General features: G+C 35.4%; 1 protein-coding gene across 1 annotated transcript in view; it reads right to left on the bottom strand.

The window, feature by feature from the left end:
• The window catches only part of LOC121378739, a 64,183-nt gene that overhangs the window by 19,828 nt on the left and 24,075 nt on the right, over positions 1-20,280 (bottom strand). The window contains exons 4-5 of the mRNA XM_041507030.1: positions 12,726-12,837; positions 2,666-2,757 (exon numbers count right to left, since the gene is read on the bottom strand). Coding sequence (XP_041362964.1) covers positions 2,666-2,757; positions 12,726-12,837 — 204 coding nt within the window. The remainder of the gene's footprint in view (positions 1-2,665; positions 2,758-12,725; positions 12,838-20,280) is intronic.

Raw genomic sequence — 20,280 nt, 5'->3', positions numbered from 1 at the left:
TCCATGAAGCGGACATTCCATGTACCCCTTCATATGTTCATGTTTTGTTTCTTTCTGCCAGTAATGACAGCCCGTAGTAACAATTATACTGTATATGAACGAGAAATACTTATTTCTATTATTAGTGAACATAGGGATGTTGTCAAGGATAAAAAAAACCCCAACAAACAGCAGAAGTAACAGGGAAATAGAACGTGCGTGGACGACAATAACCAAAAAATTCAATGCAATTCAAGGCACCCGAAATCATACAACTAAACAATTAAAAGGATGCTGGAAAAAAGTCGCCGAGTCTTGCGTCAAAACACCACTAGAACACACTGATTAATTAATCATCGGCTGTTGGATGTCAAATGTTTGGTAATTCTAACACGTTTTCAGACGAAAGTCGGTACAGTTTCCATTAGTAGCAAGATATGTTTATATGCACTTTCCCACAAACAGGACAGCACATACCATGGCCTTTGTCTATACCAGTCGTGGGACAGAAAAACCCTAACATTTTAGTAACTCATTAAAGCATATTCAAGTAATAAAAAACACTTTATAACAAGATGTTAAAACATTTATGACCAATTTTCTAATTACGAATGATTATTTTTATAAACCTACATGTGACCTTGGGAGGGGTAAAAAATGATGCTAAACGCATGTGTTATAGATCTTTGGAAAGGTATTCTAAAGCATAACATGACAGGAATGGTTACGTATTGAATTTCAAAAAATAATATTTTATCACACACCCCCACACACACTGCTGTTGAATTTTTTTTGTTTCATAACATCTATCTCGTCCCCAGATAATGTATTCCATGTGTCATGCTGCAATGACTAAAATGGTGCGACAGATAACACGCTTTGCATTTGCTATACTCATAGAAGTTAAATCCGCACATACTATTTGAAATGATCCTGTTGCAAGAAACCTCAACGTGACCAATAGTTGTTGCGTAAGTGTAATGTTATGGCCCCTCTTTATACATTGTAATTGATTACGAAAGATAATTTCAAGTTATGCACACCTTCTTTGGTAAAACGGAACTGCTGCAGAAATTCTTCGTCACTGTATACATCAAATGGGTTAAACTGTAATCTAAAAACATGCGGTATGTTGAATATACGCCTATTTTCTAGCATTATTTCCATATCGTCAACGTCCGAGTCTGCCATATTTCCATGGATGAAGGCCTTAAACGCCCGATTTGGAGGTTTAACTTGAACATGGTTCAAGAAGATTTTGATCCAAGATTCAAATTTGATTCGCAACGAGAAATGAGAATTTTAGTTAACTGAGTTTGAACCGAGTTTAAACCGCGGTTCAGGTTTAAACCGGCGACGAGAAATCGGCCCTAAAACTCCACTTTGTTAAGACTATTGTGCTTCAATTTTTATGTTTTGCTGACAGTTTACAGATATGGTGTGGAAGTGCTGTCATACTGTACCAGTGACATAAGAACAATAACTTTTTAAAACAATTATTTGAATTAAATGGGTCCAGGGAATTCCCATGGTATTCATGGATTTTTAACCTGTTGTTTCACTCTTCTGTTGGGTTTTTTCGTTGTTTTTTTTGACAAAACATTTGTTACCGGTTGGTAGCTTGACCAAAATTGGGGTCCATTTCCGAGGGTGGAGATAGGGTACGTCAGTGGCATTAATACAGCGATTACCTGAGAATATTGAAATTTGGCCTCCAGGGACAGACTGCTGCCTAATTTCATGTTTAATGATGCCACCAGAGCACTGATTAGTTCATCACTGACTTACTGGATGTAAAAAATTAAATTGATAATTAATTCTGACCCATAGTCGTCAGAGGAAGCTCTCTACATGTTTCAAAAGCAGAGAGTCTTTTATATGATCTTACCTCAGACAGGACAGAACATACCACAGCCTTTAATATTCACTTATATTTCACTTATACAGCAGTATCTGTCAAATATCAGTGAAGCACGTAATTTCACTTATACAGCATTTTTTTTTAAATATCAGTTAATCACTTACATGTATACTTCACTTATACAGCAATGTTTGTAAATATCAGTGAATCACTTACACTTCACTTATATTTCATTTATACTTCACTTATACAGCGTGTTTTGTAAAATATCAGTGAATCACTTATACTGCGTTTTTTTGTCAAATATCAGTGAATCACTTATACTTTACTTATATTTCACCTATACTTCACTTATACAGCAGTTTCTGTCAAATATTGGTGAATCTCTTATACTTCACTTACATTTCACTTATACAATATCGGTGAATCTCTTATACTTCACTTACATTTCACTTATACAATATCGGTGAATCACTTATACTTCACTTACATTTCACTTATACAATATCGGTGAATCACTTATACTTCACTTACATTTCACGTATACAATATCGGTGAATCACTTATACTTAATTTATGTTTCAATTATACTTCTCTTATCCCATATAAGATCCAAGGCACCAAAATTCGACCTGCATTTTTCCAAGCTTTAAGCTTAGTTAGGTACCATTGCAAAACAGCAGGAAAAAGGCGGAATACCACCGTACCATTTCGTTTTATGGATGCACAAATCTACAACATGTAGGTTGTGTGTCCGATACCGGCTCTTTCGTATCGATGTCATTTATCGGTATCGTGCTGGTGTTCCAGATTAACAATACTTACAGGCATATAGTTTCCTTAGTTCTTTGGCTGTATTGACTTCAGTGTTGTCGCATCCTGCGGCTTCCATGCACTTTAAAAACGTCTTCGATTTCCTGTAAGAAAAAAGAAGAAAAAAGAAATAAAACAAAAACAACAAAGAAAAACATGTGCTATATTAATTAGTACAAATACAAAATGAAATGTATCTCTCCCCACTCCCCAACACACACATGCAATCAAGCATCCATGCAAACACACACATATAGGGGTACCGATTTTCCACGATCACAGAATCGCGGACGGAATTGCGGAATTGCAAATCTTAAACGGAATTTACAATTTTCCGAGTTGTCAAATGTAATGCCAACTTTTGTGGTCAAATAATAAATTTATTTATTTATTTATTTATTTATTCATATACATACATTGTTTTTCTGTTTAACTGATCATTTGAACCATTAAGGCACCACAAAGTATGTTACTCTATGACAAAATGTAAACAATGTTTCTGAATATATTGTTGGCCGCCATTTTGGTTTTATCGCTCGGCTCGGTTCGGTTTTATTCTTTTGGGTAACTTCCTAGGCTGCGTCCGATTGAATGCTCGCCTGTAAATCGATGCAAGAGTTCATGCAAACACTTTATATAAATTAATCAATTACACTTCAACACTTCATCTTTTCACCAAACATTGAAGACGGGATCGAGTACCGAATTCTTAAAGGTAAATATGACTTTTTTAAAGCTATGTATACAAGAGTAGATAAAGTACGTACAGTTCCTTTAGGATAAGGGGAACTTGCCCAAACTTTATCTACATTTTTTCCTCTTTTTATATATATATTTTTTTACATTACAAATTCCACTCATTTTAATTACAAATTCCACTCAACCTTTTTATTTTTAGTTGCAAATGGTAGGGTTATGCAGTAGAATACATCACTACTTATTACACCAAAACAATGTCTGGGATTTAGTTTTTTATGCATCGTCTCGAACTGTCAAAATTCATCATTTAATTGCAATTTATGAGCAACAATACCTCTTCTTTTCTTTTTTATCACAGAAGTTTTATTAGCATTAAATTTACAAAACAAATATAGACCAAAATTTTAATATTAAAGCTATTTGAACAAATTAATACATCAAAGTTTATTTTTATAAATAATTCATTCAGTATATACATTTGCCTATATTTTTTCCTAAAAGGTTCTCTTATGCATGCTCGAACCCATAAACTGATCTGCTGGCAGTCATGGATTTTTTTTTTATTAAAGTGACCACAAATAAAATTCATTCTTCCTGTGTTATTATTGTAACTGTTTATAAATTCCTGAAATTCGTGATATGTGTGATACCACCACCACCCCCCACCCCCCACCCCCACCCACCTTGTTCAACATATCAATGTGAATTATAGTTATTATTAATTAATTTGAATACATATTTTTATAATCAATTAAAAAGAAATTAAGACATTCCCCTCCCTAAATTCTAAGTTCTTAATGTATATTTCACAAAAGTATTTATATTTTGCCCAATGTGCTGAAAATGTATTAAAATTACCTGGTAATGACCTCAGTTTGAGATCTGTTTGGTTCCATTTTGATTTTAATTGATATTTATACAGTATGTCTGAATTTGGCAGTAATCTTTGGATCCTGACAACAGATGACTGAACCAATGAAAATTTGGCTTCACAGTTTATATAGAATACATGTAACTGTCATATTTGTACCATTATATTAAATAAATGTATCAATGTACTTCTTTATATCAAGGAAGAATGTTTATTAACCCTTAATTATCCTGCCACATTCTTTTTGCTAAATTTAAAGAATTTTCACCTCTTCTACATTTCTAGTAATTTTATTAAAATCCATGGACATTTTAACATGAAATTACACCCATATATACCATAATGATCCACCTACCTAATGATAGCATTTTGTAGATGGTTATTTTATTTATGTTACCATGGCAACAGCTGCAAATTTCAATATACAATTTTTTTTCATTAATAATTATGAAAACTTTAATTAAAAACTAATATTTTTCTTTTAATTTAAGTCTATGCTGTGATTTATTAACTATACTGCTTGATGTAAAGAAAAAATTAAGTCGGCAACCACGGTTTTTCTGAAAAATAGGCTCAGATGCGTATTTGGCTATTGACGCATTTTTTGTAAATTATGAACATACATGTACTTGTACATGTAATGTCCAACATTAACTATTATACATTTCTGGTAATATTATTAAAATCAGTTGACATTTCAGCATGAAATTACACACATGTATACTAAGAATATCCACCTACATAACGCTAACATTTTATAGTCAGTTATATTAGTTATGTTACCATGGCAACAGCTGCAACTTTCAATATACCATTTTTTCATTAATAATTATGAAAACTTTAATTTAACTAATATTTTGCTTTTAATTTAAGTCTATGATGTGATCTATTAACCATACTACTCGATTTAGGAAAATAATTAAGTAGACAGCCAATTTTGTTTTTGAATAACGGGGTCAAATGCACATACTACCATCAACACATTTTTGTAACTTGTGGACATTGTGTCCAACATTACATAGACACTAAACATATGTATACTATCTCTATTACTTTATATATCTTTGTCAAATGACACAAGATTTAAAAAAAGGTATACGCCCTTTCACTTCCTGTCATTTTCAAATGAATATTATTAATTCTGTTACCATGGTAACCAATGCAAAAAGAGGAACCGTTTCCCATATGAAATGTTTTAAATGAATTTATTTGAATACAAATCACTGTATAATGATGTAATAATAAGCTCCCAGCTGTCTGTAAGAAAAAGGTCAAAATTGTGAATTCTGTTACCATGGTAACCAATGCAAAACAGAAAACAAATTTTTAAACAATTATACTGACCACTATTTATTTATTATTTTAAATCATGCATGAGATACCGATGTCTGGGCAGACCTGTCCACTTGACGGATAAGAATTTGTTCCAATAATAGAAATGGACAGGTTCTTTGGACCGACAAGAATGACAAAAGTGGGACCGGCAAACACACGTTTTTAAAAAATAATTTCGGTCTCAGAGATCGAAAATCGGTCCCAGACCGGGAGAAAAGGGCTTTTCCCCACCCCTGCATTGCACGTTAGTGAGCAATTTGTGAGATTCAAGATACCAGACAAGTCTACGATTGATCATGCGTTCCATGGTTTTACAAATGCAACTTGTCAAAGCGATAGGGCGATAACTGGTAGGATTAGTTGGATCCTTACCAGGCTTGGGAATAGGAATGATAATTGCTTTCCTCCAATCAGAAGGAAAGTCTCCAGAAATCCAGATGTTATTAAAAATATTCAAAAGAACCATCAAAGATGATTCAGGTAAATGTTTTAATAACTGATAATGAATTTCATCTGGTCCTACTAAAGTAACATGGGCTCTACGAAGAGCATCCTGCAATTCCTCCATACAGAAACGCAAGTTGTACACTTCATTATTTTCAGATGAAAAATTAATGGACTGCTTTTCAGCTTTAGTTCTAACAGATGTAAAAGCATCTGTACTGAAAGCAGAAGATGAATTATGAGAAAAGGTGTCTGCCAATTCTTTACCTTTGATTTTACGGATCCTATTCCAGACAGATTTCATCAATGCTTGTGAATTAAACTTGGAGACAAAAGTTTCCAAGATGTTTTCTTACTCGGTCTAATCTCTCTACGAGCCTTAGCAATGCGAAATGCATCCAGGTTGTCTACTGTAGGTTCATGTTTGAACCGCTCAAGCAACCTGTTTCGCTCTTTGAATGCATCTTTGCACGTATCATTAAACCATGGTTTATTGAAACGCTTTGACACTGCCCAAGTCTTAGGAATAGTTTCATCGGCAATGTCCTTCAAGATGGAAGTGAACAAAGACATGGGATCATCAGCATCAGTAATGGCAAATTGTTGCAGACGAGTGCTGCACAGACGCTGAAACTGACCCCAATTTGCCTTCGCCAACTTCCACCTTTGAACCCTTTCAAGTGATGGTGGTCCATCATTCTCCAAAATAATGGGAAAGTGGTCACTACCACAAAGGTCTGAACCAACTTTCCAGGAGAAATCAACAAAAAGTGATGGACTACAACGAGTTAAATCTATGGAAGTTAAAGATCTACTTGCAGAATAAAAATATGTACGACTTTTATCATTAAATAAAAGTAAGTTGTTTTTGAGAATTAAGTCTTCCAATTGTTTACCTCTAATATTGATATCCTTGCACCCCCACAAAGTGTGGTAACCATTAAAATCTCCCATAATAATAAAGGGAGTATAGGGAGCTGATCAAGAAGACCTTGAAGATCCCTAGGATTAAAATTAAATTGATTACGAGGTGGCAAGTAAACTGAGCACAGAGTAACAGTTTTATGAGCCGTGACTTTGACAGCCACAGCTTGTAAATTGGTATTTAATGTTGTTTGTATGTATAATATCATGTGTAGATTAGAGGGCTTCATGGGAGACTATGGTCACCTTGTACTAAATGTGTTTAATATACCCTCTGAAGATAAAGAATTTTATCATTATTATTACTACTACTACTACTACTATACTGGGGGCTCACGGTATCGCGGTACTTAATGATAGTGCAGAAAAAACCCATATACCTACATACATCAAGGTAAATATACTTTTGTTGGATTTTACCTCACATTTCCATGTTTTACACGTCATATACATTGTATTTGCATATAAATCCTGTTTGTAAATAAATATTACTGTCGGAAGTGTGCCCTACCATTGCAGACTTCTTTGAAGTGCTTAAAAATTTAATTCTTATGATATCGCGGCAACTCAAAAATATGGTATACAATTCACCTGAATAGTTAAATATATATGTAGCTTTTATTCACAAGTTTACAGTAAAATTGAAGAAACCAAATTTTGAACACAAAAAAGATCTTAAAATTCGATTAAAACCTTTTGTTTATTCAATTCAGCTACATGTCTACAGTTTCCCCAAGAAAAACTTTTTATTTCTGTGTAAAACAGAGAGCGCATTTAAAAACTCGTCTGCATGTGCCTTAATTATCACTCAAATGTATGATCAAAATATCAGGGTTGACATATGTGTCCACTTAAGACAATAAGTTATATTCTGCCCATTTTACAAAAGTACAACAGCCTCTCGCATATTCCGATTGTCGAGATAAAGTGTAATGACATTTTCAGGTTTTTAAAAATATATTTTGTACCCTTAAATTTCCAAATATATTTCTACTTCGGTTGCATATTTTAAAAATAGTAAACATGTCACCAAACATAGTCTCATTTTGATTGTCAACAACCAAACAATTATAATTATAGTCTTGTGTTACATGTACAAGCAATAACATTTTAAATTTGCATTGCAGGTATACTGGGGATTTGTGTAAACTTACAGGTGTCAGAAAAATCACACTATTAGTAATTCTGTGAGGAATCAGTAAAACATTTATAATTTTTAAAACAATTTCAAATTATTTCAAATTTCTTCACAGAGATGACAGAGTACCATCGGTCAATGCGTTTATTTTATTAAATTTGGTATCAGGCAGATTTGAGCGTGCTAAACTATGAAAAATGCAAATACTGCGATACCATGGAACCCGCGATACCGTGATAAACGAGTATACTACTACTACTACTAAACTGTATACATATTACATAGTTAATGTTTAAAATGTTTGACAGCAATTAAAAATTTTCTTAAACAGTTAATGACAAAAAGAATATGACACCAGGTCTGAGGAACATAGGCCAATTAAAATTAGACTGACGGTCAAACATAGATTGTATTAATTAAGTGAAAGATATTGTGTAATAATAAAATACCTCATCTATCTGAGGTTCTGGCATACATGAAAATGTTTAAAATACTAGTATTTTCTCTTTTTTTGGCCAATCTAACAATATGCCATCTTTCCATTTTAAGAATTTTACTCAGATTATAGATTTCCTTGTAATTACCAGTAAAACATCAACACAATAAAACTGTTGCTTTCTTTTGTCCATTATATACATTTAAAAGCATAATGTTGGTAATTAGAATTATACTTTCCATTTTCTGGATATTCTGTCATTTACATATAAATTATAAAATACATAAAGTCTGCTTCAACTAAATATGTTATATTACATTTCCACTTTCTGGACCCTATATATGTCTAAAGATATATACAGGGCTTGAAATAGCTGACTGTAAAAAGTGAAAAAGAAGTCTATTTTTAAATCTTGCAAGTGAAATAAACATTCACCTGCTAAAATCAACTCAAAATTGAATGTCATTTTAAAAAACCCCAGATGTATGTACGATCATCTCATCTTCTATTTACTGAGGCCGAGCTCATATTTCTGCCACAATTTAATTTTATAATGCTTTAAACTACATATTAAAGGGCAACATTTTCCACACACAGTCCCAAACCCTGCATTCACCTCATGCTGTCCTATTTCCAGCAGGCCTTCTTTTGGTCTGCAATTTAAAACAAAATAATAATGGCAGGCCATATTTTACTTCATATTTCGAGCCCCAATATAATTCTAGTAGGTTTTGATTATAACTTGAATTTTGTCATGGATTTGCAGATCGATGTTTATTCAGCATAATGAAGCTTTTAAGTACTGTTTGGTTAAAGTTGATCAGATTTCCTTAATTTCTATATTGTTAATGGATGACATTTATATTTGCTATGGGTGTTCCGCAAATGCATTTGATGCTATGCTCCACTAGTACTATATTACAATATGGATTTATTTTTTTAATTTGGTAGATCTTCCTATTGTTACATCACTTAATTGATGTATATGAGTATTTGGATAAGAGCTAGTGTAGCATTTTAGTACTATGTAGTTTATACTAGTGTTTCTTGACAAAATATACCAAAGACGGTAATGGAATTACAAACCTATGGCAGTGGAATTACAAAATCTTTACAGCTATAATTTTACTAATAATGCATGAATTTGAAAGTAATGTGTATGATTATGTTCATTAATTTACTCAGAGAGAATATGAGTTGATTCCTTGATTACATTAGCAAATAAAAACCAAAATTTCAAAGTAACTTAATTTGCTATTTTACAGATTGGAATTGTACTTGGTGAGCACATCATTTTACTTTTTGAATTTTGGAAATCCGACATGTAGTTATGATTCTAGGAGAATTTCTGTTTGCCGAAATTAGTACTCTTCTGGAGACATTCAAGTATTGTAAAACAATAGGAAAAAGTGATTAATTTTTCTGACGAATCTTAAGCCAGTTTACAGTAATTGCTTACAGTAGATTCACCAATAGTGGATCAAACTGTATGAAATTCCACCTTCATAGAAAGTGGTGTACTGAATTCAAATCTGTTGTCGAAAATTGTGACAGCTAATTAGAAGTGAGCTACATGTAATTAGCATAATTAATGTGCTAATGCTCACCAAGAGTGGTTCAAATTGTATGAAGTTTCACCTTCATAGAAATTGTGGTGTATTGAATTCAAATCCGTTGTCAAAAATTGGGGGAACCAATTAGAAGTGAGCTAATTAGCATAATTAATATGCTAATTATTGATGCTCAATATGCTCAGGGATGACATTGACAAGGCAACATCGACTTCGACGTTTACGTTGGGCATGTCAGTTTCAACATTGGAAACATTGGAACTGGCAACGTGTACTCTTTTCTGATGAGAGCAGGTTCCAGTTATTCAGAGCTGATGGCAGGACTCGGATATACCGACACGCAGGAGAGAGAACAGCTCCGTGCTGTGTTCAGGAGACTGAACCGTTTGGTGGTGGATCTGTGATGGTTTGGGGCGGTATATGTGGCCAACTGCAGACAAACCTTAGTTATTGACGGAAATCTTAACGCACACCGTTACATCAACCAGATTTTATGTCCCGTCCTGTTACCGTTCTTACAACACCATCCTAGACTCTTGTTTCAACAGGACAATCCAGACCTCACACAGCTCATGTGGTGCAACAGTTCTTCGCCGCAAACAACGTCAATGTTATGCCTGACCTGTCACCGATAGAACATTTGTGGGATCATCTTGGCCAGCGAATTCGACGTCGTCCTAACCCTCCAATGAATTAACAGGGATCAGTTGGTACAGGCACTGAGGCAGGAGTGGAGGGCAATACCTGATGTCGTCATTAGGCGCTTAACAAACTGTCCGACGTCGGGTCCATGCTTGCATACTTGCACATGGTGGACATACACGCTATTGAAACATGTTCTTTGTGGTCAAATTCATTCATCTTCGTTATGAGTGGTCCTTTATGAAATCGCACATTTCACCCCTAGTGCTGCTGTGCACTGTGATATTATAATTTTATGGGTTTTATTGAGTATACTCATGTTTATTTATCGCCAAATTATTATACTTTCAAAATATAACATTTGCATCAACTTGTGTTTTGTGGGGTTTTTTAATACTTTGAAAAACTAATTGGTATACTTTCTTTTGATCGTCAGTTTACATGTTTTTAAGATTTTTAAAAATTGTTTTATACTATACATCCATTCTGAAAAGAAAGGAGTGATGTAATGTTGTTAGTAATCCGAATCCGCATTTCATGTGGTACTAATTTGTATTCCGGAAGTGAGTCCGGTTTTTGGACAATATACACAGAATAAAAGCATCGGAACCAGCAAGGTTTGATTCCAGTTTGTATATCAATATAATCGACCATCATCGGTCACACATATATTACAGGTCCGACTTGGTGACTGGCAATATATACTTGGGCAGACTCTAAAATCACAGACGTCTGAAACACCAGCCATATATTGACCACTATTTATTTATTATTTTAAATCATGCACAAGATGCCAGTCTTCGCCAGGAAAGACGAGCGATCGCTCGCGCTCGCCTCCACACTCGCCTGGAAAGTTTTAGGCGATCTACGAATCGATCGCCTTGCAATAAACTTTTAATTTATTTATTTTTTTACTTCTAGCTCCTTTTCTCTATGATTTTGACACAACAAAATTATCTCACAAATCGGACACAAAAAACTATCTCACAAATAAATATGCGTAGTAACTATCGCAAACTGTTGTGTTTATTTGTATAGTAACAATCTCAAAATGATGTTTTTCTTTGAAACTCTTTGTTTGCACGGTTATCACGGAAACTCATTCGGAACTCCTCGACAGAATCTACGAACATCACAACTAGGAACATCTCGGCTGATACCAGAGAAATCGTGACGGGCCGAGATATTCCGAATGAGACATTACAACGGTCCGATATCGACCGAAGTGTTCTGAATTAGTGGGTGCGTGTGTGTTTTTTCAATGGCGGAAAAAGGTAATTCTGTGGAATTAAAAATATTTAAAGCATATCCGATGACTGACCATTTTGGTTACAAAATCACAGAGAAAAGTGGTAGAAGTTACCTCAATTTTGTTTGGTGCAAATTATGTGCAAAATACAGGGATTTGTAAAGCAAGCGTCACAAACTACATCAACGGCACGAGTATGGTGACAAAGTGTAATACCTCCCGGCATTATTTAGTAAATAGTACATATACATTTATTGAGGAGAGTGATTGCTCGCCTAGCACCATTTCAGGAGTGATCTTCAGCTCGCCTTGATTTTGCTCATGGCGAAGACTGAGATACCGATGTCTGGCAGGCCAGTCCACTTGACAGATAAGAATTTGTTCCAATATTAGAAACAGACACGTGCTTCGGACCCACAAGAACAACAAAAGTGGGACCAGCAAACACATGTTTCAAACAAAAAAAATTCGGTATCAGAGATTGATAATCGGTCCCAGACTGGGGGAGAAAAAAGGCTTTTCCCCACCCCTGGTTCAAACACAAGGCTACTTAAAAAATTGACACAGTTGTACTGGATAAAGTAAAATTGCCCAGAAAAAGACTACATTCCTTGACATCACCAATATCAGGACTGATTAGGATTAACTTAAGTTAAGTTTGACCCAACTGAATGTCATTTGGTCACCTAATACTTGCACACAGAGCAGTATAACATATACAATTTACTGACAGCATACTCGCTGCATGGCCATGCGTACTTACTGACAGAATTTATCTGCAAAAGCATCTTTGGATTGACTCATATCGACATTCGCTACAACACACTTCTTTGATGCCGCGATGTCACATGCACAGTTGACTGAAGAAACCAAACCTAATGTACATTATAAAAAAAAAAAACGACACTATTAGAACTCAGGGATGAAAATAGCAAATGAGAAAAACAGCTGAATTTTTTTTTCATGAAAGAAAGACATGTTTTATTTAACGACGCACTCAATACATTTTATTTACGGTTATATGGCATCAGACACAGATATTGAGAGAGGAAACCCGTTGTCGCCACTTAATGGGCTACTCTTTCCGATCAGCAGCAAGGGATCTTTTATATGCACCATTCCACCGACAAGGTAGTACATACCACGACCTTTGACATACCAGTCGTGGTGCACTGGCTGGAACGAGAAATAGCCCAATGGGCCCACCGACGGAGATCATCTCACACCGACAGTGCATCAAGCGAACGCTGTACCACTGGGCTACGTCCCACCATGAAGACATAGCAGTACGCGAACCAACCATAATTGCGTCTAGACGGTGACTCCGTCCAAGCTAGATTGATTGATTTTAACTTATTTTCGTGCTTATATCCAATTAAGGTTCAAGCACGCTGTTCTGGGCACACACCTCAGCTATCTGGGCTGCCTGTCCAGGACAGTGGGTTAGTTGTTAGTTTGTTAGTGGTTAGTGAGAGAGAAGAGGGTGTAGTGGCCTTACATCTACCCAATGAGCCCTTAAGAACTCGCTCTGGGTTGGAGCCGGTACCGGGCTGCGAACCCTGTACCTACCAGCCTGTAATCCGATGGCTTAACCACTGCACCACCGAGGCCGGTCCAAGCTAGACGGCGTCTAGACTAGTCGGCAAAATTTAAAAATTTCCTGTTTAGACGGTTGATCGGTGGTAGCTGCAGACACTGAAAATGTGCACGAGCTACTTGATTTGAGCCTCTAAGCTTTTTTTGTGGGTTGTCAATTGCCACTACATGTTTTTAAATCGCGATTGACGTGTTTACAAGGCATTCAAACAAGGCATTCGCACTACATTGAAAATAATAATTAAATAATAGATTTTTATTAACCAAACGATTACAATAAAGAAACAATGAACAGGAGTGTATGGAGAAGGAAGAGTTCTTCGGTTTACTAAGGAAAGAAGTGAAATGGAGAGAAAAAGGGGGAAACGAAAGGATAAGCTTGCTTTTGCGTACGTGATAATTAGAACAGCAGTGGACAGTTCATTTCATTTGTGAGGGGATGTCGAATCTGTTTTTACGTAAACTACATTTAAAAAAGTTAAATAAATAATAATAATAAAAGAGAAAATGATAAAAATAAGTGTTTTTAAAAGGAGGGGGAGGGATACTGCGTGTTAATAAATATTTAAAAATAATAATAAGTTTATTTTTGCCTACGTGACGATTGTCATGGGCAGCTATGGATATTGTTTTATTTGTCGAGGGAATCAGGTTTCCATGCAGGTCCGTACGAATAATATCTGGGGGAGGGTGCACAACTTAGCGGGGGATCACAGCCCCCATAGTGTGGAGATGGGACACAGGCCATATTTTTACCTTTATTTTTGTCCTCGAGTGCAAGCGGGGTGGGCTGCTCCCCCCCCCCCCCCCCCGGTCCACCTAAATTCCCACAGGCCTGGGTGTCGAGGGGTCACACACCCTCGACACCCCCCCCCCCCCCCCCCCCCCCCACTGGATCCGCGTCTGCTGACATACTACTACTTTCTTTATGTGATAGAACCAACTGCCCTAGTTGTGCCCCATCGCCGGCCCAATGACACCTATTTTCTCCCACCTTTTACAATTACCGGCCATCCCATATAACACGTGGAAAAGAGGGAATTAACACCCATGTACGGTGTGGTGATTCTTTTGAGTCTGTGTATTCGAGACGTCTGGAGTCTGTGTATTCGAAACGTCTGGTGGTTTGCTGTAAGGCAGGTAAAACAAGACCGTAAAAGAGAAATGTTTTGCATACTTCAGATTGTGGTTAGCATAATTGTATATAATTATTATTATTTTTGCTTTTCAAGCCAGTAACACATTTTGTTCGATGATGGGGACCTAGGGACTATGCCTACACAGTTTTAATTCAGTATGTGAGTAGATGAATTCTAGGATATTTGATTTCATTATTCATAAATACAGTCGGAAAATATACTAGATACTAAGTTATAAAGGTCTTATTTCATCTGCCTATTATTTTATTTTTGAACTTACTGTATTAAACACCTGGGGGGGGGGGGGGGGGGGGGGGGGGGGGGGGGGGTCTAGAAAGTGAAAATATAAAACAATAAATATAGCGTGGATGAATCCAATCTTCAGACTGCTGTTGTTTCTCCACTCCCGCTGCACTGAATTTTATGTGCTTAAAAAGGAACAGCTGCGAGACAAAATTTGAATTAAAATGTTGTTGTTTGGGTTTTTTGTTGTTGTTTTTTAAATCGTCACAATATTGTAAATACTAATCAAAGTCAAAACTGATATATTTGAAGAAAAATACCCTAATAAAAATAAAATAAAACTAAATAACACCTGAAATAACCCCAGAACCCCTCTATCTGTGTGTGTGTGTGTGGGGGGGGGGGGGGGGGGGGGGGGTCGCACACACCAGACAAACCTGCACCCAAATTACTTTCGTAAATCGGGTTGGTAAACGCACAACTGTGCATGCACGGTTATTGGAGAGAAATGGCATATTTTATGATTACACGTTTTTCCAAATCAAAATCAAATGAACATGTAAATGACAGCCCTATATAAAACCCGCACTCGATCCTTTTGTAATTGCTGACACGTTTTGAGTTATTAAAAGAAAGCTCCTAGACAAAATAACATAGGACCGTTGGTAAAAAAGATATACTAGTAAGCATACTGGTGCAGCTATTGGAACACAGGTAACCGAGGGATATATATATATATATATATATATATATATATATATATATATATATACCCACAACAACAACAGTCCCAGATAAATCAGGTACCCAAGTGTCTTCCAAGTGTATTCGAAACGTCTGGTGGTTTGCTGTAAGGCAGGTAAAACAAGACCGTAAAAGAGAAATGTTTTGCATACTTCAGATTATGGTTAGCATAATTGTATATAATTATTATTATTTTTGCTTTTCAAGCCAGTAACACATTTTGTTCGATGATGGGGACCTAGGGACTATGCCTACACAGTTTTAATTCAGTATGTGAGTAGATGAATTCTAGGATATTTGATTTCATTATTCATAAATACAGTCGGAAAATATACTAGATACTAAGTTATAAAGGTCTTATTTCATCTGCCTATTATTTTATTTTTGAACTTACTGTATTAAACACCTGGGGGGGGGCCCAAGTGTTTAATACAGTAAGTATAAAACAATAAATATAGCGTGGATGAATCCAATCTTCAGACTGCTGTTGTTTCTCCACTCCCGCTGCACTGAATTTTATGTGCTTAAAATGGAACACCTGCGAGACAAAATTTGAATGAAATTTTTTTTTGTTCGTTTTTGTTTTTTAAATCGTCACAATATTGTAAATACTAATCAAAGTCAAAACTGATATATTTGAAGAAAAAGACCCTAATAAAAATAAAATAAAAGTAAATAACACCTGAAATAACCCCAGAACACCTCTGTGTGTGTGTCTGTGGGGGGGGGGGGCACACACCAGACAAACCTGCACCCAAATTACTTTCGTAAATCGGGTTGGTAAACGCACAACTGTGCATGTATGGTTATTGGAGAGAAATGGCATATTTTATGATTACACGTTTTTCCAAATGAAAATGAAATGAACATGTAAATGACAGCCCTATATAAAACCCGCACTCGATCCTTGAGTTATTAAAAGCAAGCTCCTACACAAAATAACATAGGACCGTTGGTAAAAAAGATGTACTAGTAAGCATACTGGTACAGCTATTGGAACACAGGTAAATGAGGGATATATATATATATATATATATATATATATATATATATAATATACCCGCAACAACAACAGTCCCAGATAAATCAGGTACCCAAGTTTCTTTTGGAAATCACGCCAGCTCACAATAACTATTAACAAAGGAGTTATGACAGGTGATCGTTGGTCAAATCGGCGGTAAACATAATATTTGTACAGCAAGTGGAAAAAGGGTAAATGGTGGCTAGAGAGAATACACCAGTAACAATAACAGCCCCAGATAAAACCGGTACCCAAGTTCCTTTTTGAAATTACGCCAGCTCACATATAGTACCTCAATTTCCGGTAATGGATGAATATTTGTGCCATATTGTACATTAAAACAGTTTGTGTGATAAAACCAACTTGAAAAGTATATGTATTTTGATTAAATGAACTAAAATAATTTATGTAATGTTCATCACAAACACTGGAAGTCTTTAGATATCACCTTACAAAGGGATTACATAGCTCCACTAATTGCGGCAATAAAATATCTATAGGAGAATGGGAGTTGTCACCTGATCACTTTGTACCTGTCTTATCAAAAGGATGTGTATCTCTACTTCTGGCAGACTATGGGTAATTAATTTACTTCACACAGTGCTAATTAAAAGCCCAAGGGAAATGGGGGCAGCTGTAATGACTGAAATTTTAACAGCAACATGAAAAATATTTTTTAGCGTTTGTTTGCTTAATACACATATTCATTTTTATAAGCCCAATTATTGCCTGTTATTGTTAATATCATTTACATTAAACTGTTCTACAGTCAAAATACCTATTGTTTGTTCAGAAAAATAAAGATGCTACAGAGAACACCAAAAGAAAAAACTAGGGTTATATGTTTTTTACAAAATGCACAATTAAAATGGATGTTTTCATTTATTCACCAGTTATCTCCAGATACATACATGTTGTAATGGATCATGTACTGAACAAATCAGTCTGACTGATGTTTTATTAAAGTTGATCATCCAGCTTTAATAGCCTCAACATACAAATACATGAAACTTTACCATTTGGATTATGGAAACATAATCAGTCGAATCAGAGATTCTAGTAGTTTCCAGAACTTAAGAGATTAAAAATATATGTGTATACATGTATGTATTTTATTTTTTGGTTTCTTCTTAATTAAAATTAAAGGTCAACACTAGTGCTGCAACGATAAACCGGTATACCGGTATATCGCGATGTTTCATCAGCTCAATACGAACCGCGGTACAGTTTTGTGTATCGCGATTTTTACACGTTATTGTTTTCTTGTATCTTATTTGACAAACAAACAGAAAGTGTGGAAATAACCATGCATACCACTCGTCTGTTTACGCAGTGACTTTAACTTAGCGATGACACGAACTGGCAGCAGGCGAAAAAGTACACGCTTTTTAGCCTGGGAGATCATATCGAAGTCGATAAAGGAAGGAAAAGTAAAGTTTGTTTTATTTAACGACGCCACTAGAACACATTGATTTTTTTTTTTAATCTTATCATCGGCTATTGGACGTCAAACATATGGTCATTCTAACACTGTTTTTAGAGGAAACCCACTGTCGCCACATAGGCTACTCTTTTACGACAAGCAGCAAGGGATCTTTTATATGCACCATCCCACATACAGGGTAGTACATACCACGGCCTTTGTTATACCAGTTGTGGAACACTGGCTGGAACGAGAAATATACCAATGGGTCCACCAACAGGGATCGATCCTAGACCGACCGCGCATCAAGCGAACGCTTTACCACTGGGCTACGCCCACCCCTCGATATAGGTGACCGTCTAGTATGTGGAATATTTGTCATTGTAATGATGTTGTTGTTGTTTTTTCACAATTTTTGTCTGGACAAAACGTGGGGGAAACCTACCGGTAATTACAGGTAGGTGCTAGTAGAGTACAAACATGTTCCCCAGTGTTATCTCAAGCTGTCAAACGTCCCAATGGTGTTATCTGTTATTAACTTTCTGGACACAGTACTGAATACTCGTACGTTATATATATATATATGGTAATTAAAATTCATACATTTTATTCCTTTCATTTATTATTTATTTCATTATGTTAAATTTACACAATTAGATTTATTTCGCTTCTGCCTTCATTAAACAAATCCATAAATATCAGATATATATCGCAATATATACTGCAATACGGTTTGTCGTATCGCAATATATCGCAATACGGTTTTGATCGTATCGTTGCACCCCTAGTCAACACTGAATATTTCAAAGTCTGTTTTAATACAAGAGATTTGATTGAATAGTTTTTTAAACTATTATTTTTAGAAGTAAAATTGAAAATTTAACTGAAAGTTTGTTTTTTCCTGAAGTTTTGATTCCCCACACCTGAAACTTGGTAGGCTATGATTCTCTAACTTAGTCTTTAAAAACTGATAAAAAGAAGTAAATGTTTACATTACAGAGCACAATATTTCACGCGAACCGCCGTTCTGTTCGCGTGTCGGTTATGCAAAGTTAAATTTACGCGAACCGCATATCAGTTACGTCATGATCTGTAAACGTTCAGAAATTAAAACTTGCAATCTTCACGATTACAGGAAGTTTATTCATGCAGACATACTACTGGTATTCCGACAAATGTTTTAGACTGATTTTTAGATACTTGATGCACAGCAAACCAGTAAACAACGTTATATTGCAACAGTTGTAACTTGCGACCAGTCTACAGTTTTAAAACATTTTTAAAGAAATGTGCTCGGACTGCTTGTAGACATACTATTGGATTGGCTATAATTTTACATATATTAAAAACAGTTTTAACGTAAACAGGAATCCAAAAGTGTCAAAAAAATTGAACAATACTAACATCGCATAATGAGCTTTAAAAAAACCCCACATTTGGAACGTCACTGTAGTATATAAGTACCATCGATGAAGTGAAAGTAGCATAGCCACCGCAAATCGCAAAAAGGAATCCCTACAAATGAGTATTTATGTATTTCAAAGGCGTAGCGCTCATTACGCACAGTACGTAATGCAAAAACAAAATCCGGGAATAAGTCGAGGCTGTCTGTAATTGTTCTATAAAATATCCTCTTAAAATTGATTCGAAAAAAGATTTTTAAAAATGTATCTACAGGCGTCCTGAGTTTTAAAATTTTCACAAAGGGAGGCCCCCCGAATCCCCCCGCTAGGGCACGCCTTTGGCGTGTGTAATTCTAAGAAAATTTCTGGCTATGCCCCTGTATTTTGTTTCAGTACTGGGGCTAATATTCAGTTCTTTTATAATATTGTTAACTTTAGCAAGCATTAAAGACATTTTTTTTTTTTTTTTTAAATGTTTTCTTTTGTATTTGTTTTAACTTTGTTTCAGCTAAAAACTATGTATTTAAAATTGAATTTCAACGTAATTTTGAGGTAACCGATCAGATAACCCATGGGTTACGCAAATATAATTCACGTAACCGAACAATTGGTTACCTAGGTAAAAACCACGTGAACCGACTTCCGGTTACCTCAGATTTCGAAATATTGTCCCCTGCATTAAACAATTGCTAATATTACATAGCAGATCTATCCAGACTGTATAAAATATTTTGTTTGTTTTTGTTTTG

This window comes from Gigantopelta aegis, chromosome 8, assembly GCF_016097555.1.
Source record: "Gigantopelta aegis isolate Gae_Host chromosome 8, Gae_host_genome, whole genome shotgun sequence".
Lineage (NCBI taxonomy): Eukaryota > Metazoa > Mollusca > Gastropoda > Neomphalida > Peltospiridae > Gigantopelta > Gigantopelta aegis.
This window is presented reverse-complemented; position numbering and strand designations above follow the sequence as displayed.